Source organism: Pristis pectinata, chromosome 21 (assembly GCF_009764475.1).
Source record: "Pristis pectinata isolate sPriPec2 chromosome 21, sPriPec2.1.pri, whole genome shotgun sequence".
NCBI classification, from domain to species: Eukaryota; Metazoa; Chordata; class Chondrichthyes; order Rhinopristiformes; family Pristidae; genus Pristis; species Pristis pectinata.
The window spans coordinates 13,622,606-13,638,756 of NC_067425.1; the positions used below are offsets into that span (position 1 = coordinate 13,622,606).

General features: G+C 39.6%; 1 protein-coding gene across 1 annotated transcript in view; it reads left to right on the plus strand.

Moving 5' to 3' along the window:
• nufip2 (nuclear FMR1 interacting protein 2) overlaps positions 1–16,151 on the plus strand; it is a 98,103-nt gene that overhangs the window by 63,526 nt on the left and 18,426 nt on the right. The window contains 2 exon segments of the mRNA XM_052035948.1: positions 6,544–6,813; positions 6,816–8,255. Coding sequence (XP_051891908.1) covers positions 6,544–6,813; positions 6,816–8,255 — 1,710 coding nt within the window.

Genomic DNA, 16,151 nt, shown 5'->3' on the forward strand with positions numbered 1-16,151 from the left:
TTCTTGATCCCCACCCTGTTCTGCTTCTACAGTAGCATCTCCTACCTATCACCAAGATTTCTTAATCCAGTCAGCTAAATATTAGACCAGAGCCATTCTTTTAAGACCTAGCTGCAAGCTTTGTTAATCATCCACTCTTCATTATGCTCTGTTGAAACTAAACCTGAGTTTTCAAAGCCTTAATACGCATTGACATTTAAGCTTTAGGCTATATACGCGATGGTGTATTTCCACCTTTTGCAACATCATCGGACTCGGTTTTAACCTGATTTTCTGCTGACACCTTCATCATTTGTGGTTACCTTGAAATTTTCATTCCTCGATTGCATCTCTATCATCTGTAAAGTTGAGGTCTTTCAGAACTGCTCTTCCTGTCATAACTTGCCGAGTATGTTTAACCAATCACCTGTGCTTATTACATTGGCCCTTGAGCAAGGCCTTGATTTTTTTTTTAAATATCTTTGTTTGAATCCTTTCATGTCTTGCTTCTAATCTCCTCCACAACTTGCAGTATATGTATTCTTGTAAAAACTTGATTAGCTCTGAATTTAATTGTCTACCTACCTGCAGTCTCCATGACCTGGAATTCCATCAAACCTCTATGCCTTTTCATTATTTACCCTAATATCTCAAGTGCTTGTTTTTTGTTTTCAAGTTCCTATAAATTTTTACCCCCTTGGCTCCTAATACATATTCATGTGGTATACAGTATTATTCACTGGCTGTTGAAGTGCTTAGAAGCTTTTCTGAAACCGAAAATGTCTAGGAACATTCGGTTGGGCCAGGGAGCATCTGTGAAAAGAGAAACAAGAGTCAACTTTTTCCAGGTCAATGGCCCTTGGTCACAATGACAGCGTTTGCCTTGTGCAGAAATTTGTGCACATTTGGTTCTCATTCCTTTTGGTAGATTTTCCTTTGTAGGTCCTCTAATAGCATCTATAACTTGAACAACTTTTATGAGCAAACTTGCTTAAAACCATCAAGAATTGCTGCTTGATGGCTTATCCCTGAAACTGGTGCTGAACAGTATGTGTCTAATGTATTTTGAGTTTTTTCAATGTCTACTAATGGTGACTAGGAGAAAATAAGACGGATATTCAAGCAATCATTTTTCATTTGGTAGAGGTAGTCTGTTTTAAAGGGGATAGGTGGTATGGAGAATGTTGGAAATCAAACATATTTAATATGGAGGAACTAAGTAAATTCCTTTTGATTCCTTTAATTCAAAAGTTCAATCCAAAGTAAAATATTCAAACATGCTGGCATTTAAGCAATGCCTCTGGTAACTCTTATCCAGATTCTGATAAATGTAACTGCATTTCATTCGAGAAATAGTGTGAATAGGCTGTGTGCCCCCTCAAGCCTGTTCTGTCATTTGATGGGATCATGGTAGTTCCTTTTAATTCAATTCTGTTTTTCTCGCTTCAAACCCCCAAATCTTGGGATTCCAAAAGCAATTGATCACATTCTAAATATATTTAACAAACTGATCATCCAAAGTGTCTTAGTAGATACTTTGAGAATTTGTGAGTCCTATGGAAGAAATCTTTCTTGACTTTGGTCCTAAATGATTGCTTTTCTTTCTATTCCTCTCCAAATTCTGGGACTATGACCCCAATTTTTGATTCTTCAGCCAATGAAACAACCATTGTGCATTTCATCCGGTTGTGCCCCTTCACAATGACATCTTCTAAATTCTGGAAAATTAGTTTTTTAATCTTTCATTTTTTTATTCTAGCACTGTTCTTCTGTATGAATTGTACAAATCAATCCAGTATACCTTTTTATTGTTTCCAACCACTGCATATCCCTTAAATAGAAACAACAGTATGTACTGTCCTCCCGGTGTGATCTTGTTTCAGCCTTCTACGGTTTGTAGTAGGACTTGCTTTTGGACTCCAAACCTTTTGCAATAAGAGTCGACATGCAGTTTAGTTTTTAACTTCTATCCTGCAAACTAACTTTGATTTGTATGTCAAGATGCATGAAATTCCCTGACTTTTAGTTCTCTATTTTTCAAATCTCCCTACCTTGGATTGTCCACATTATACTACCATCTTGCATGTTCATTCTCCTGTTTTCCTTCATCCCTCTTTGAATCATCTGCAAGTTTACCTTTCCATCTTTTAGTTTCTTAATATAGGAGATGGGCTAATAATTCTTGGATCTGTGTTCTGAAGATTTATCTATCATAAGTCCAACATGGTGTGAAATTAGGTTGTCTTTATGTAGGAATCAAATAATCTTAAGTTTAATTTGGTCATGTAGGCAAGTCAGAAGGCTCTTCAAGAGCAAAAATAAACTTCTATCTTAATTTTGGAAAATGGGTACTTCATGTGGCCTGTTTTTTCTGCAATAAAATGAAGAGTGTCTCTTGTCAGGTTGGAGGAAGTCCTGTGCAGCTTTTATTTCCAGCAAAATTCTGATGGTTGTACTGTTTGGGGTTAATGTAAAGTTAATTAACTGCTACTAGAAGTTGTATATTGGAACAGTTTGATAGACTGGTCCAAGCTTGGGAAAATGGCTTTGGCTTTTTAATATAGCAAATCTGCTAAAACATTTATTTTAAACTTGTATTTTCAATCATATCTATTAATATTTAGAACTAAATTAATCTAGTTGTTACTTGTGATAACTATTTAAAACCCTACTAGCTTTTACTGACACAGTTGCCTTTGAAACATTTTGGAAACATTTCAATCATACCCATGTCACGATAACAATAATGGCTTCTGGAAAATTTGCGATGGTTGAACCATTGAGTCAAGTGACCAAGTGTACACTGCACTCAATTTATCTCACCACTTGGAACTTTAAGGATTAAAGATGTTTTCTATATTGGTTTTATTTTCATGCTTTTGGTTGCTTTGACTCCTGGATTACAGGTATTGCATTGGTGATGTTCTAGATCAATCACTGACTTGAAAAAGACTTGAGCTACAGTTAATAATGGTTAGATTTTTCAGAATTTCCATTCTTTTTACTCCAGATCATCCCTTGGCCTGCTCTGGTAGGGAAGAGGAAAACCAGACTGGCAGCTCTTGATGGAGGCAAATGCTTTAACAAATTATACAATATATTTTTATTCAGTTTCAAAACATGCCTAATACTTGGCCAGTTTTTATATTTACACCCTCCCCCACCAGCCAAGCCATTCTTTTTGTGGCAATGAGAAAGCTTTACTCAGTAACTTATCTGCACCATACCTGACAACTGTTTGAAGGAAGAGGCAATGTGGACCCCTTGTTTTAAATGCTCTTAAATATAAACACACATTTTAAGGAATTGAAAGTGCAGGGAGAATTAATGAAAACAATATTCTGATCAAATCTTTGCAGCAGTATCTCCATCTTCTGTAGATTTTTAGTAGTTCTGCTTTATACACTCCAAATCCCTGGAAACTTTCCATAACTCCCAAATCTCAGAATTAGGCTCTTGAGTGAAATCTAGAGTTGAATTAACTAAATGTTAAATGACCTGGATAATGGTGTGCTAAGTGTTTTATCTATATCAGGAGTAGACAAGTCACCATGGATGTAAACATTTAAATGTTTTAGTGCGCAATGTAAAGATGGAATATTTTGGATGAAAGCACCTATAGCAGGCAGTTGTCTTTAGTCATAGAGTGAATAGAACATACTTTTTAGTGCCAGTTTTTTATTCTGTTCAAGGCTCTAGATTTGTGGGATGGAGCTTGCCATGATTGCTGGCAACTCTGGTCCAAATTCTTTTCACAGATTTTGTAGCTAACGCATACTTAAACTTGTGATTCATTCACTCATAGGTGAACAGATGTGGTAATAGCCTGCACCATCCAGTGCATTCAACTTGTATTTTAAATTTCTATAGCTTGCAAATAAAAGCTGGAATCACCAGTACTTGTATTACAGTATATTTCATTAGATAGCTTTAAGTGTTAGGATGAATATTATTTGGACAGCTAAACAATAAGTTGTATTAATATAAACAGAATATAATTTGCTTATGTTGTGTATTAGTATCCTCAAATGCTGTGAGGCTTTGTGGCCAATTATTTCGTACTGAGCAGTTTCTGTGCGTGGTGTTGCAAATGAGATCAATGACCAATTAGTACAGTCCTCCTCAGTACTATGCTAAAGTAGTAGCTGGGAAAACTTGCTCAGAGCTTGAACCATATCTTTAGATTGGCAGTGTTAATCTCACTGAGTCAAGTGGATCTGGGTGCTAATCAAGAATCCAAGGTAGAACAAAAATAGCTTGGGTCGCGAATGTTCTTTATTTTCAACAAAAAAAAATTCACAACTTCAATGTAAATGTGAAAGTTTAATTATATTAAAAGATGATCCTGTGTTGTAAATCTGTATCAAAGTGCTAACTTGGATTTCCTCTAACTTCAAAACAGCTGCTTAGACTTGAGTCAAGAGGCCACTTTGGTTGAAGTATGTGATATCTTGGTAGAGATACCTCCATCAAGAAGCCAGTTTTGAAGTTGTGACCTGCATTTCTCTACACTGAAGAAATGGAGTGTTGTGTGTTCCTTTCAGCTGGTCTATCGTATTCAAATGTCATTTAAGAGGGAAATTTTATTCTGCATATAGCCTAGAAGATGAGTCCACTCTTGTCCAGACCAGACAATTCGAGAGAGAAGGCCATTTAAATATCAATTTATTTTATGAAATGGCAATTCTTAAATCCTACAATTTTGCAACCTTTTAATGACTGCAACTCTAGCTAAATCGATTTCGTGCCATTGAACTAAATTTTGAGCAGGATAGATGTTGGAAGAAGTTGCCAGGAGGAAAAATTGGAATGAGCTTGGAAAAATTGGAATTCATCCCATTTTTTTTAAATTCTCCCCACATTCTCATCAACTTTCCCCAAATTCTATCACTCAGCTACACACTAGGCAATTTACAGTGGCCAATTAACCTACTAACCTGCACTTTATTGGATGTGGGAAGAAAACCCATGCAATTGCAGGAAGAACATGGAGACTCTGTAGTCAGTGCTTGAGGTTGGGTCATTTTGATTGCTCTGACTCAGGGATTCTGTTGGGAAGCAATCCTCTTGAAGCATAGTTCATTTTTGTCCTACTTCAAGATTGAGGCTGCTTCTCTGATCTAGGCAAACAGTCTGTCCCAATCTGCTAACTACTGAATTGAAAAGAGTCGATGATGATTCACACTTGTTGATTTCATTTTCTCATCCTGTTTATTTGGAATCACCTAGACACTTGTCCAGGATTGATCAAACTGAGCAGATTTTCACATCTGCAGTTTTTGATTTTCATTGATCAAGCTGAATTTGCCACATTGTGCAACTGTGTGTTGGGGGCGGGGATGGCTAGTGCTGGGTTACTTTGCAAGAAGGTCAATTAACATGGTAGTAAATTGTACATTTGTCTCAAAGATTGTGTTTAACACTATCTGTTTTTTATTTTCTGACTATTAAAAGTAATTAGAAAATTAGAATAAATTTTGTTATGCCTTCAACAGCATAGGTTTTGAAACAACTTGGTGCTTTCAAAATATTTGGCTCTGTTGGGGGTGCATGCACTTTCATGAGTTCAAATTCTGCTTCCAATGAGAGAATGGCTTAAACCAGCATCAGATAGCAAAGGCAGTTATGCAGTTAACTTTTTATTTGCTATCTGTCACTTGGCATTTAGGAAGCAAAATTTTGGTGTTTTACTTGTTCCTGTATAAGATGCATTTTAATAAACATCAAACTTGTGAGGTCCCCTTTCCACTGCCAAATGTGCCTACTACTTGTATCCTGCTTCAGTATTTTGCAGTTTTTTTTTTAAATCTGTATTTCTTCTATCCCTACCCCATGTCCCTTGGTTCCTCTGGTAAATGCTGTACATGTTCCATATGTTGGCATGCTTTAGGTCTTCTGTTTTCAGCCCAAATTCTGTTTTTCATACTCTGATTTTGATCCCTGATTAGCCCTTGTGAACCTTTACTTCTGTACACACAATTGCATAAAGAGAGGACATTTCCTAAATCAATAGACCAACACAAAGACATGTTAGTATTCAAATATTGACAATTAAGAATTTGAATTTGTGTTGCTTGGGTGTTTTACATTTTTAATCTGAGAATAGTGTGGGTGATATTTGCTGACCAAGATTCATGAATCATTTTGTTTTAAAACTACCTTTTTATAGAAACGTGTTCAGTCCAATTGCTGGAATTAAGACAGCCTTTCATGTAGTGCCACTAACTCTTACTGAAAGCTGTTAATTTTTAGGGAACGATTATAGGTGTTGCAAATGATGTCACTGAAACTAATGCTATATGATACATAAAAACAAATGCATATTGTAAAGTGCATATGAGCATAATATTGCTAATCAGAATAGCACTGCCATTTTACATTGGGGAAAGTTGAGTAATATTAATTTTCTTGGGTGTAATCCAGAAATGATAATGTCAGAGGTTAACTTCTTTTCCAGTAGTCTGAATGCATAACATATGGCAGATAACCTTGTAGTCCCTGCAATTTGAGTATATTGGTTCTAAAAGTAGATTTAAGCGCCTAATTTTTGTGTCTTCCTCTTAGGTTTTGAAGAATTAAATGGTGATGCTGGATCAGAGGACGAACTTGAATCTACAGCAAGCCAGGAAACTGAAGAATTAAACTTGATTTCTTCCAGCACAGTTAACGGCAGGAAGCAATTCTTAGACACTAATTTCAACCCCAGGCACACAACAAAAACTATTGTACACAGAGTGGTTAATAAAACAAAGAATTATAATCAAAAAAAACAGTATGGACAAAAAAATGATAAAGTCTTTGAGAATAAATCTAGGGATAGCAGATCAATTGAGAAAAGGAGGCATTGTCGTTTCTCAATGGTGTTATATCTAGCAGCTCTGGGTATATTACAAATGGATTTTCTGTCAAGAATTCGGCTGACAATGATGGTAGTGGATCTGAGAGTGGTTACACTACCCCGAAGAAACGCAAAGGCAGGAGGAATAGTGACAAAGGTGTTGAGAACTTAAATTTGTTTCAAGACAAAATCATGCAGCACGAGGGGAATCCACTAACCCCAAAACTAGATCTTGAGAACACCAAACTTGAGTTACCTGAGCAGAAGGCAAGTCGTTTGGAAAATGCTAAACCTAGTGGTAGGTATGAACTTGCAACAGTTAATGCACCTGGTGCTCGTGGAAAGGTGGGAGCTGGTGAAACTCAGCGAAAAAATTCAGATGGAAAACCTAGTGGTGGTAAAAAGTATGAAGAGAAACCTAAATCAAAAGCAGCATCTGTAACTTCAAAGGAAGATTCCTGGACCCTCTTTAAACCACCTCCAGTCTTCCCAGTGGACAACAGTAGTGCAAAAATTGTTCCCAAGATTAGTTATGCAAGTAAAGTTAAAGAGAACCTCAACAAATCATCCTCGAATCAGTCACTGACTCTGGACACTCAGACACAAGCTTCAGGTCGTTTGTCACAGGTTCCTATGTCTGCTGTGAAAACTGTCACCTCAGCTAGCTTTTCTAATGGCTTGGCTTCAGTGGTGACTGATGGGCATATTGGTGTTTCAGGAGTCCAGACAGTTACTGCTGCCAATACTGTAGTGCCTGCCTCATCTGGGAGTGAAACTTCTGTGTCCCCTGATGGCACAGACCCAGTGGCCACGGAACAAAGAAAGCAGGGTCTCTTTGTCTACCCTTCAAATATGCAATCGGTGCTTCCTGGCACAACACAGGTGGAACTGCCATCACAGACAACTCAACAAAACCTGGGGGATATTTTCCAGAACCAATGGGGGTTATCTTTTATAAATGAGCCAAGTGCTGGCCCTGAGCTAGCCACTGTAAAATCTGTGGACAACCCACCTCTGGATTTGACATTTCAAGCTGAATGTGCAGCCACTTTGGTTTCACAGGGTGCTGAACTGCTGTCTTCAGGATCTGAAATTCCTGTGTTTCCAAAGGCTTATGAACTAGATAAACGGACTAGCCCTCAGGTTCTCAGCAATGTCATGAAGACTGCCACAGTGGCTGCTAGTGTTTCTGCTGAGAGCACGGCCCGGTCTGTGGAGCCACATGTTAGTGAACTGCAAAAGATGGCTGCTACAAGCCAAAGTGCAATAGGTTTTGCCCCGAAGGACTTTGGGAATGAAGCACCACAACAGGCCTCTTCTACCAATGCTTTGGTGCCATCAGCCAAAGAACACCACCCAAGGTACCACAGAGGCTTTGACAGAAAAGACAGCTTTGGGTCATTTGACTTGAAATCTGCTGTTATGTATCACACTAAAGGTAATATCTATATGGTGTTTTCACACAAATGGAAATTGAATGTTCTAGTACACCTTTTTTTAAAAAAAAATAATCTCAAGACTTTGGTTACCTGTGTAGCTGCCTGCACCTTATTGCCTGTTTACATTGGAAATTAAAACCTCTATTCAGGTAGCAGGTCCAAATCACAGAAACTTTGAGTACATTAACTAGATGCCAATTGGGAGGAATATCATAACAGTATGCAAGTCAAAAGTTACCTTGACAGTTAGTACAATATGTAACCCATCAAGAAATGTGTTTCTTGAACAGCCAGTAGCTCTTTTGTTGTCATTTTTGTACTATTCTCAAACAAGGCAAATGTTGTCATTCTGCTCAGTCTCACAATTGAGTATGATTTTGTTCCTGGCATGATTGCTTGTTTCCAGCAGTACTTTACTGGAAATCTTGCCCAAATTTTTTCATCTTCCTTTCTTCCCCTTTATCTGCAAGCTATGAAAGCAAATTTGTTGTTGGCCCTCTTAGCTGAGATTGTTTAAAATCGCCATAGACTGGAATTAAACATGGATCTATTTTGATATGTATAACCTTGCACCACATATCATTGAATCTCTCAACCTTATAAAATACCTTCAGGTTGCAGGGAGGACATTTCTTCTGGTTGAGGAGTCTAGAACCAATGGTTGCAGTATCACCCAGAGGGTACTGAATCTTTGATTGTGTGATTGTGTAATTGTGTTAATTAAAAATTGGGTATTGGATTAATCGAGAAAATGGGATGGGGTATGAAAATTGTGTTAATAACTGGCAGAGAAGAATCAAAGGATTGATGGCCTTCTTCTATGACTTGTGCTCGTGGGGTAATGTGTTTGGCACCGAAGCACTGAAATGCATCACACTTCCTGATAGGAAGTTTCTGGTCAAGCTTAGTCAAAACGATAAGAGTTGTTATGTCTATTATTTGCATATTTTGTATCAGAGTACCTATCATCAGATTCCAATTAGGATCCTTAATTTAGTTTCAAGTCATAAATGGATGGTGTAGTCAGCAAGGTTCTTTAAGTGCTGCCAATGGTAGGATGAAACTCGTCTTGCAGCAATAATTGCCAATGCCTGCTGATCAACTGTTAATCTGGCCCTCCTGTTAAATTGTGTGAAATTTTATAGTGGCATATTTGTTTTGATAGTTATGTAATATAATTGAATGCCAGTTCTGTTATTCAAGAGTGTGCAGATAGAGTAATTGTTTAATGGCAACAGTCAAAATGCCTTGATCGAGCAATTATGGTTTGTATTTGTGATTAGTAGTATATTCCAAGTTAAACTACTAACATTGTTTTGGAAAATCTTTTGATATAATGCTTATGCTATCATAATGGCTAATTTGGAAATGAAGGGAGACGTTGGCTGCCACAAGTGGTAAGAGAGTCTCCTTCATTTGCTTTTGGTCATTAGCTGCTCTAACCAATGTATTTATTGTCCTGGACTTTTCTAAGTTGAAAGAGGCAATGGTCTGTAGAGAGCAGAAAAGATGGATGTTAACATCTTTTAGTTGGCATGGGTTGAATTGAGATGGGTAAGCTAGGAGAGATAGCAGCTGTTTTATTAGTAATGCCTATTGGCAAAAAAAGTTGATCGCGGATTATGGTTTGTTGAAAAGAACAAGTTAATGGGACCAAGATTGTCGCAGTGGTGGTAAGATAGCAGTAAGCTACAGTAGATTTGTCTATGAACAGATTTCCCTTTAAAGTCTGAACTGGTGAGAGAAATGAGTTTGAATAATTGTAAACTGCTGAGAGATGAGATTTTAGTTGGTTTGAAATGTATTTAAACTCTGTGGGAGATACTGAAATCCTTGTTTGTTTCCTCGTTCGTTAGGATACCATTTAGTTAACACGTAGGGCTCCTTTCCAGCCCCCATTGTCAGTTGGGAGTTCAGAGGTGGAAATGTCAATCTTATGCATTTTGGACAAATAATTTTCATCCAAATAACTTGACCTATATACAATAAATTCTGTTAGTCTCACTAAAACTCTGTAGGAAAGTGAGCTGAGAAACATGCAAAGTAGCTGGTGTTGGACAAGAAAGTCACAGGTGACATAATGTCATTTGCTTTGGAAGAAAGAGTAAGGAGAAAAAGTGCTGAGAAGCTAATGTTGGCATATGGGTATAATCTAATGGTGGAGCTGAGAATGCTAATTCACAGGCACAGTGAACATTTATGAAGCAAAATAGTACTTTAGTCACATACTACAGGAAAGGAGAATTTCAATTGGCCTTTATTGCCAGGGAAATGCATTGTAGGAATAAGAAAACACCTGTGTGATTAGTCAGGGCTTTGGTGAGATGATCTCTCCTTTGAGAGAAGCCAATATGGATTCATTAGATTGAATGTATGGATGAGAAAAAGTATATATGATTGGTCAATATCAAGTGAAGTTTAGAAGAATGTTCTTGCAGAAGGTTCTGATTGGAATTGATGGTGCAGATATTGAGAGGCTGTTATAAGTTTATTATGATTCTAACAGTATGTAATATGACTCTGTTAAGAACAGCAAATCTTAAATCTCATCCACTTTCCTACCTATCCTGCAACTGTCCAAAAACTAGAAAAGTTCACCAGGCTAATTCCTGGGATGAGAGGGTTGTCCCATCGAAAGGAATGAGGATGACCTTGTTCAAACATACAAGATCCTAAGGGAAAATTTTGAGATTTTGTTCAAGATTAAAAATGGAACATAGTTACAAGGGACTGCTCACTTAAAACTGAGGTGCATGGAAATTTCTTCTCTTGGGTGGTGAATTTCTGGAATTTTCTGCACTAGAGGGTGGTGAAGGCCACGTCATTCGATGTATTTAAGGGGGAGATAAAAATTTGAGAGATCATGAGCGATAGGGAACTAGTACAGAAGAGGCATTAAGGCCAACTTAATTCCGCCATGATCACATTGTCTGGCTATGTAGGCTTGAGGGGTCTGGTGGCCTACTCGTGTTCAAGAATTGATCATTTAGTCCTAAGATTTCTTTACCTGTGCTGTTGAATATGTAACTCCATCCCAGGAGAGCTTTGATTGCTTAGTCATCAAGTGCCTTTAGTTGTGGGATAGGTAGGAAAGTGGATGAAATTTAAGATTTGCTCTGTTCTTAATGGAGTCGTGTGTTAGAATCTGGTAAATTTATAACAGAAGACAATGATATTCAGTCCATTGTGTCTCTGCCAGTGGAAAAAGAAAACTACTTAGCCTAATCCCACATTCCATCACTGGGTGCCAGTTCATCAAATACACATTGAGGTACCGTTTAAATGTGACATAGGTTTCCAACTCTGTCTTTCCAGGCAGTTCCAGACCACCATCTGCCTATAGATTTGTTTTTTATTCCTGATCTTGCTTCTGATTGGGGATAAGGGATCACCTTAAATCTATGCTCCCTGATTTTACTTGCCCTTCTGAGGACAATAGGTCTTTTCTATTTATTCAGTCTAAATAGAAAAGTACTTTCTAAACTTGTACACCAAAACCTCTGTTTTCATTGCCAAGGAAAATGGCCCCAATCTTTGTTCAAATACTTTTTTCAGGATTCTGGTATGGGGCATGCAAATGACTTAGCCTGTCCTCTGGAGCTAATGCCATGCAATTTAAGGCATCACTGCTGAGAACGTTGACCCTGGTCAGGGTTCTGATTGTTTTCTTATCTTGCCAGTGAGCTTCAAAAGTTTTGAAGAGAAAGCATTGGTGGAATTATGTGGTGCTTGCCATAGCAAGTTTATGTCTCCAGAAGCAAATAGAAGGGCAGGTATCTCTGCTCCTAGGTAGACCAAAAGCTTTGTTCTGGCTTTGAGATCCTGACTTTCAAATGTGGTTTTCCTCTGGTGGCCAGAGGCTGTAATGGTGCACTGAGGTGATGATGGATTTCATCGTTGATGTCTGTCTTTGCCAGGAGGTAGCTCCTGAGATATGAGAAGCTGCCTGTGTTTTCACAAGGTCATGTCATGGATATTTATTGTCAGAGGGTATTGTTGTGCAGTGGTTAGTTGAGGACCTTGCATGTTTGCTGGCTCTTGTTCGGTGAAACATGTGTATCGTTGGTCACTTGGATCTTGACCTAAGGTGTGATATTGCTAAGAGCTTGGATGGGGCGGAATTTAAGTGTGTCAAGGAAAGTTTTCTCAAGCAATACATGTAGATGGCCCCACTAGAGAGGACCTCATTGGAAAATGAGGCAGGGCAAGTGGCTGAAGTGGCAGTGGAGAAGCATTGTGGGACCAGTGACAATAATTCTGAGTGTTAAAATAGTTTTGGAAAATGATGGGACTGGTCCTAGAGTTCCTCCTCAATTTTTGGGGTGGTGAGGGGGGAAGGTGGAGAGGGGTTGGGTTGCTAATTTCAATATCATCAGACAGGAACTCGCAAAGGTTGATTGGGAGAGGCTGTTTGCAGGTTAAGGGACATCTGGCAAGTGGGATGCTTTTAAAAGTGAGATAAGGAGAGTTCAGGGTTAGTATGTTCCTGAAAGGCAAGGCTGGCAGGATTAGAGAACCTCAATTGGTGAGGGATATTGAAGCTCTGATCAGGAAAAAGGCATTTCTCGGGTGCAGGCAGCTTGGATCAAGCAAATCCCTTGAGTACGAGGGATGTAGGAATACACTTGAGGGGGAAATCAAGAGGGTGAAAAGGACAAGAGATAGCTTTGGCAGATATGGTAAAGAAAAATCCTAAGATTCTATGTATATTTGGAGCAAAAGTATAACTGGGCAGAGAATAGGTCTCCTTGAGGATCAATGTGGTCATCTATGTGCAGAGTCATGGGAGATCGGTGAGATCTTAAATGAACACTTCTCAACTGTGTTTACCATTAAGAAGGTCATGAAAGCTAGGGAATTCAGGCAAGAGAATAGTGATGTCTTGAAACATATCCATATTGCAAAAGGAGGTGCTGGCGGTCTCAAAGTGCATAATGTTGTGCTTTTATTTAAGAAGAGCTGCAAGGACAAGCCAGGGAACTATAGGCTGGTGAGCTAATGTCAGCAGAAAAGTTGCTCGAGGGGATTTTGAGAGACAGGATCTACCTACATTTGGAAAGGCAGGGACTGATTAGAGATGGTCAGCATGCCTTTGTGCGTGAGAAGTTGTCTCACAATTTTTTTTGGAAGAGATGACTGAGGATTGACAGGAGCAGGACAGCAGAGGTTGTCTGTGTGTACTTATTCCCCAGGTTGCTCCGCAAGGCGGGGGAGGAGATTGCTGAATCATTGGCTAGGATCTTTGAGTCCTCGTTATCCACGGAGATGGTACCGGAGGATTGGAGGGTGGCAAATGTTGTCCCCTTATTCAGAAAAGGGTAGTAGGGATAGTCCAGGGAATTATAGACCAGTGAGCCTTACGTCTGTGGTGGGCAAGCTGTTGGAAAGGACTCTTAGAGATAGGATCTATGAGCATTCAGAGAATCATGAACTGATTAGGGACAGCCAACATGGCTTTTGTGAAAGGAAGATCATGTCTCACAAGCCTGATAGGGTTCTTTGAGGAGGCGACCAGGAAGATTGAGGGTAGTGCAGTAGATGTGGTCTACATGGATTTTAGTAAGGCGTTTGACAAGGTTCCGCATGGTAGGCTTCTTCAGAAGGTCAGAGGCCAAGGGATCGAGGGAGGCTTGGCCGTGTGGATTCAGAATTGGTTGCCTGTAGAAAGCAGAGGGTTGTGGTGGAGGGAGTGCATTCAGATTGGAAGGCTGTGACTAGTGGTGACCTCTACTTTTTGTGATATTTATTAATGACTTGGATGAGGGCGTAGAAGGGTGGGTTAGTAAGTTTGCAGATGACACAAAGGTCAGTGGTGTTGTGGATAGTTTAGAGGACTGTCGAAGATTGCAGAGGGATATTGCTAGGATGCGGAGCTGGGCTGACAAGTGGCAGATGGAGTTCAGTCTGGAGAAGTGTGAGGTGGTACACTTTGGAAGGACTAACTCCAAGGTGGAGTACAAGGATTATGGCAGGATTCTGGGTAGTGTGGAGGAGCAGAGGGATCTGGGGGTTCATATCCACAGATCCCTGAAAGTTGCCTCACAGGTGGATAGGGTAGTTAAGAAAGCTTATGGGATGTTAGTTTTCATCAGTCGTGGGATCGAGTTTAAGAGCCGTTGAGGTAATCATGCAGCTTTACAAAACTCTGGTTAGACCACACTTCGAGTACTGTGTCCAGTTCTGGTCACCTCATTATAGGAAGGATGTGGAAGCATGGGAAAGGATGCAGAGGAGATTTACCAGGATGCTGCCTGGTTTGGAGAGTATGGATTATGAGGAGAGACTAAGGGAGCTGGGGCTTTACTCATTGGAGAGAAGGAGGATGAGGGGAGACATGATATACAAGATATTAAAAGAAACAGTGGACAGCCAGGGCACCAGTGCTCAATACAAGAGGGTATGGCTTTAAGGTAATGGGTGGGAAGTTCAAGGGAGATGTCAGAGGGAGGTTTTTCACCCAGAGAGTGGTTGGGGCATGGAATGCACTGCCTGGGGTGGTGGTGGAGGCTGATATGTTGGACAAGTTCAAGAGATTGTTAGATAAGCATATGGAGGAATTTAAAATGGGGGGATATGTGGGAGGAAGGGGTTATAGTATTGGGCGTGGTTTAAAGGTCGGCACAACATGGGCCGAAGGGCCTGTATTGTGCTGTATTATTCTATGGTACTTCAGCAGGGCCTTTGTCAAGGTTCTGCATAGTAGGTTGATCCTGAGAGTTAAACCACATGGGATCCAGAGTGAGCAAGATGACTGGATATAAAATTAGTGTACTGGTAGGAGTTAGAAGGTGGTAATGTAGGGTTGGTTTTTCCACTTAGGAGGCCTGTGACCAGTGGTACGTCACAAGGATTAGGACTGGGTCCAGTGTAGTTCGACATCTCTATCAGCGATTTGGATGCGAACGTAATTGGCGTGGTTAGTAAGTTTATGGATGACATCAAAATTGTGGTGTGGTGGATAGTGAAGGAGGTTATTTAAGTTAACAACAGGATCTAAATCAACTGGGGAAAGTGGGCCAAGAGTGGCAGATGGAATTTAACTCTGACCAGCACGAAGTGTTGCAGTTTGGGAAGTTAAACCAGGACTTGCACAATAAATGGCCTTGGAGAATTGTAGAACAGAGTCTTGAGGGTACAGGTACATAGTTTCCTGAAAGTGGTGACACAGGTGGTCAGGGTGGTGAAGAAAGTTTGAATGACCTTCATTGGTCAGGATATTGAGAACAAGAGTTAGGATGTCATGTTAAAGCTGTATTAGACATTGCTGAGACTGAACTTGGAGTATTGTGTGCAGTTCTGGTCACTTAGCTATAGGAAGGATATTATTATGGTTGAAAGGGTGCAGAAAAGATACACAAGGATGTTATTGAGACTGGAGGGCTAGTTATAAGGAGAGACTGGATAGGCTGGGGCTTTTTTCCCTGGAGGGTAGGAGGCTGAGTGGTGACATTATAGAGACTTGTAAAATCATTTGGGATGTAAATAAGGTAAATGGTCAATCTTTTTCCAAAGTTAGGGGAGTCTAAAACTAGAGGGCATAGGTTTAAGGTAAGAGGGGAAAGATTTAAAGGGGATCCGAGGGGCAGCTTTTTTTTCACTCAGGTCAGTGGGTGTATGGTATGAGCTGCCAGAGGAAATGGTAGAGGTGGGTAAAATTACAAAGTTTAAAGACAAGTATGTGGATAGGAAAGGTTTAGAGGAATATGGGGCTAGCTTGGGTATACAATTTGGTTAGCATGGACAGGTTGGAATTGGTTTATTATTGTCACATGTACTGAGGTACAGTGGAAAAACTTGTCTTGCATACAGTTCATACAGATCAATTCATTACATTGTGCATTCAGGTCATGCAAGGGAAAACAATAAGTGCAGAATAAAGTGTAACAGCTATAGAG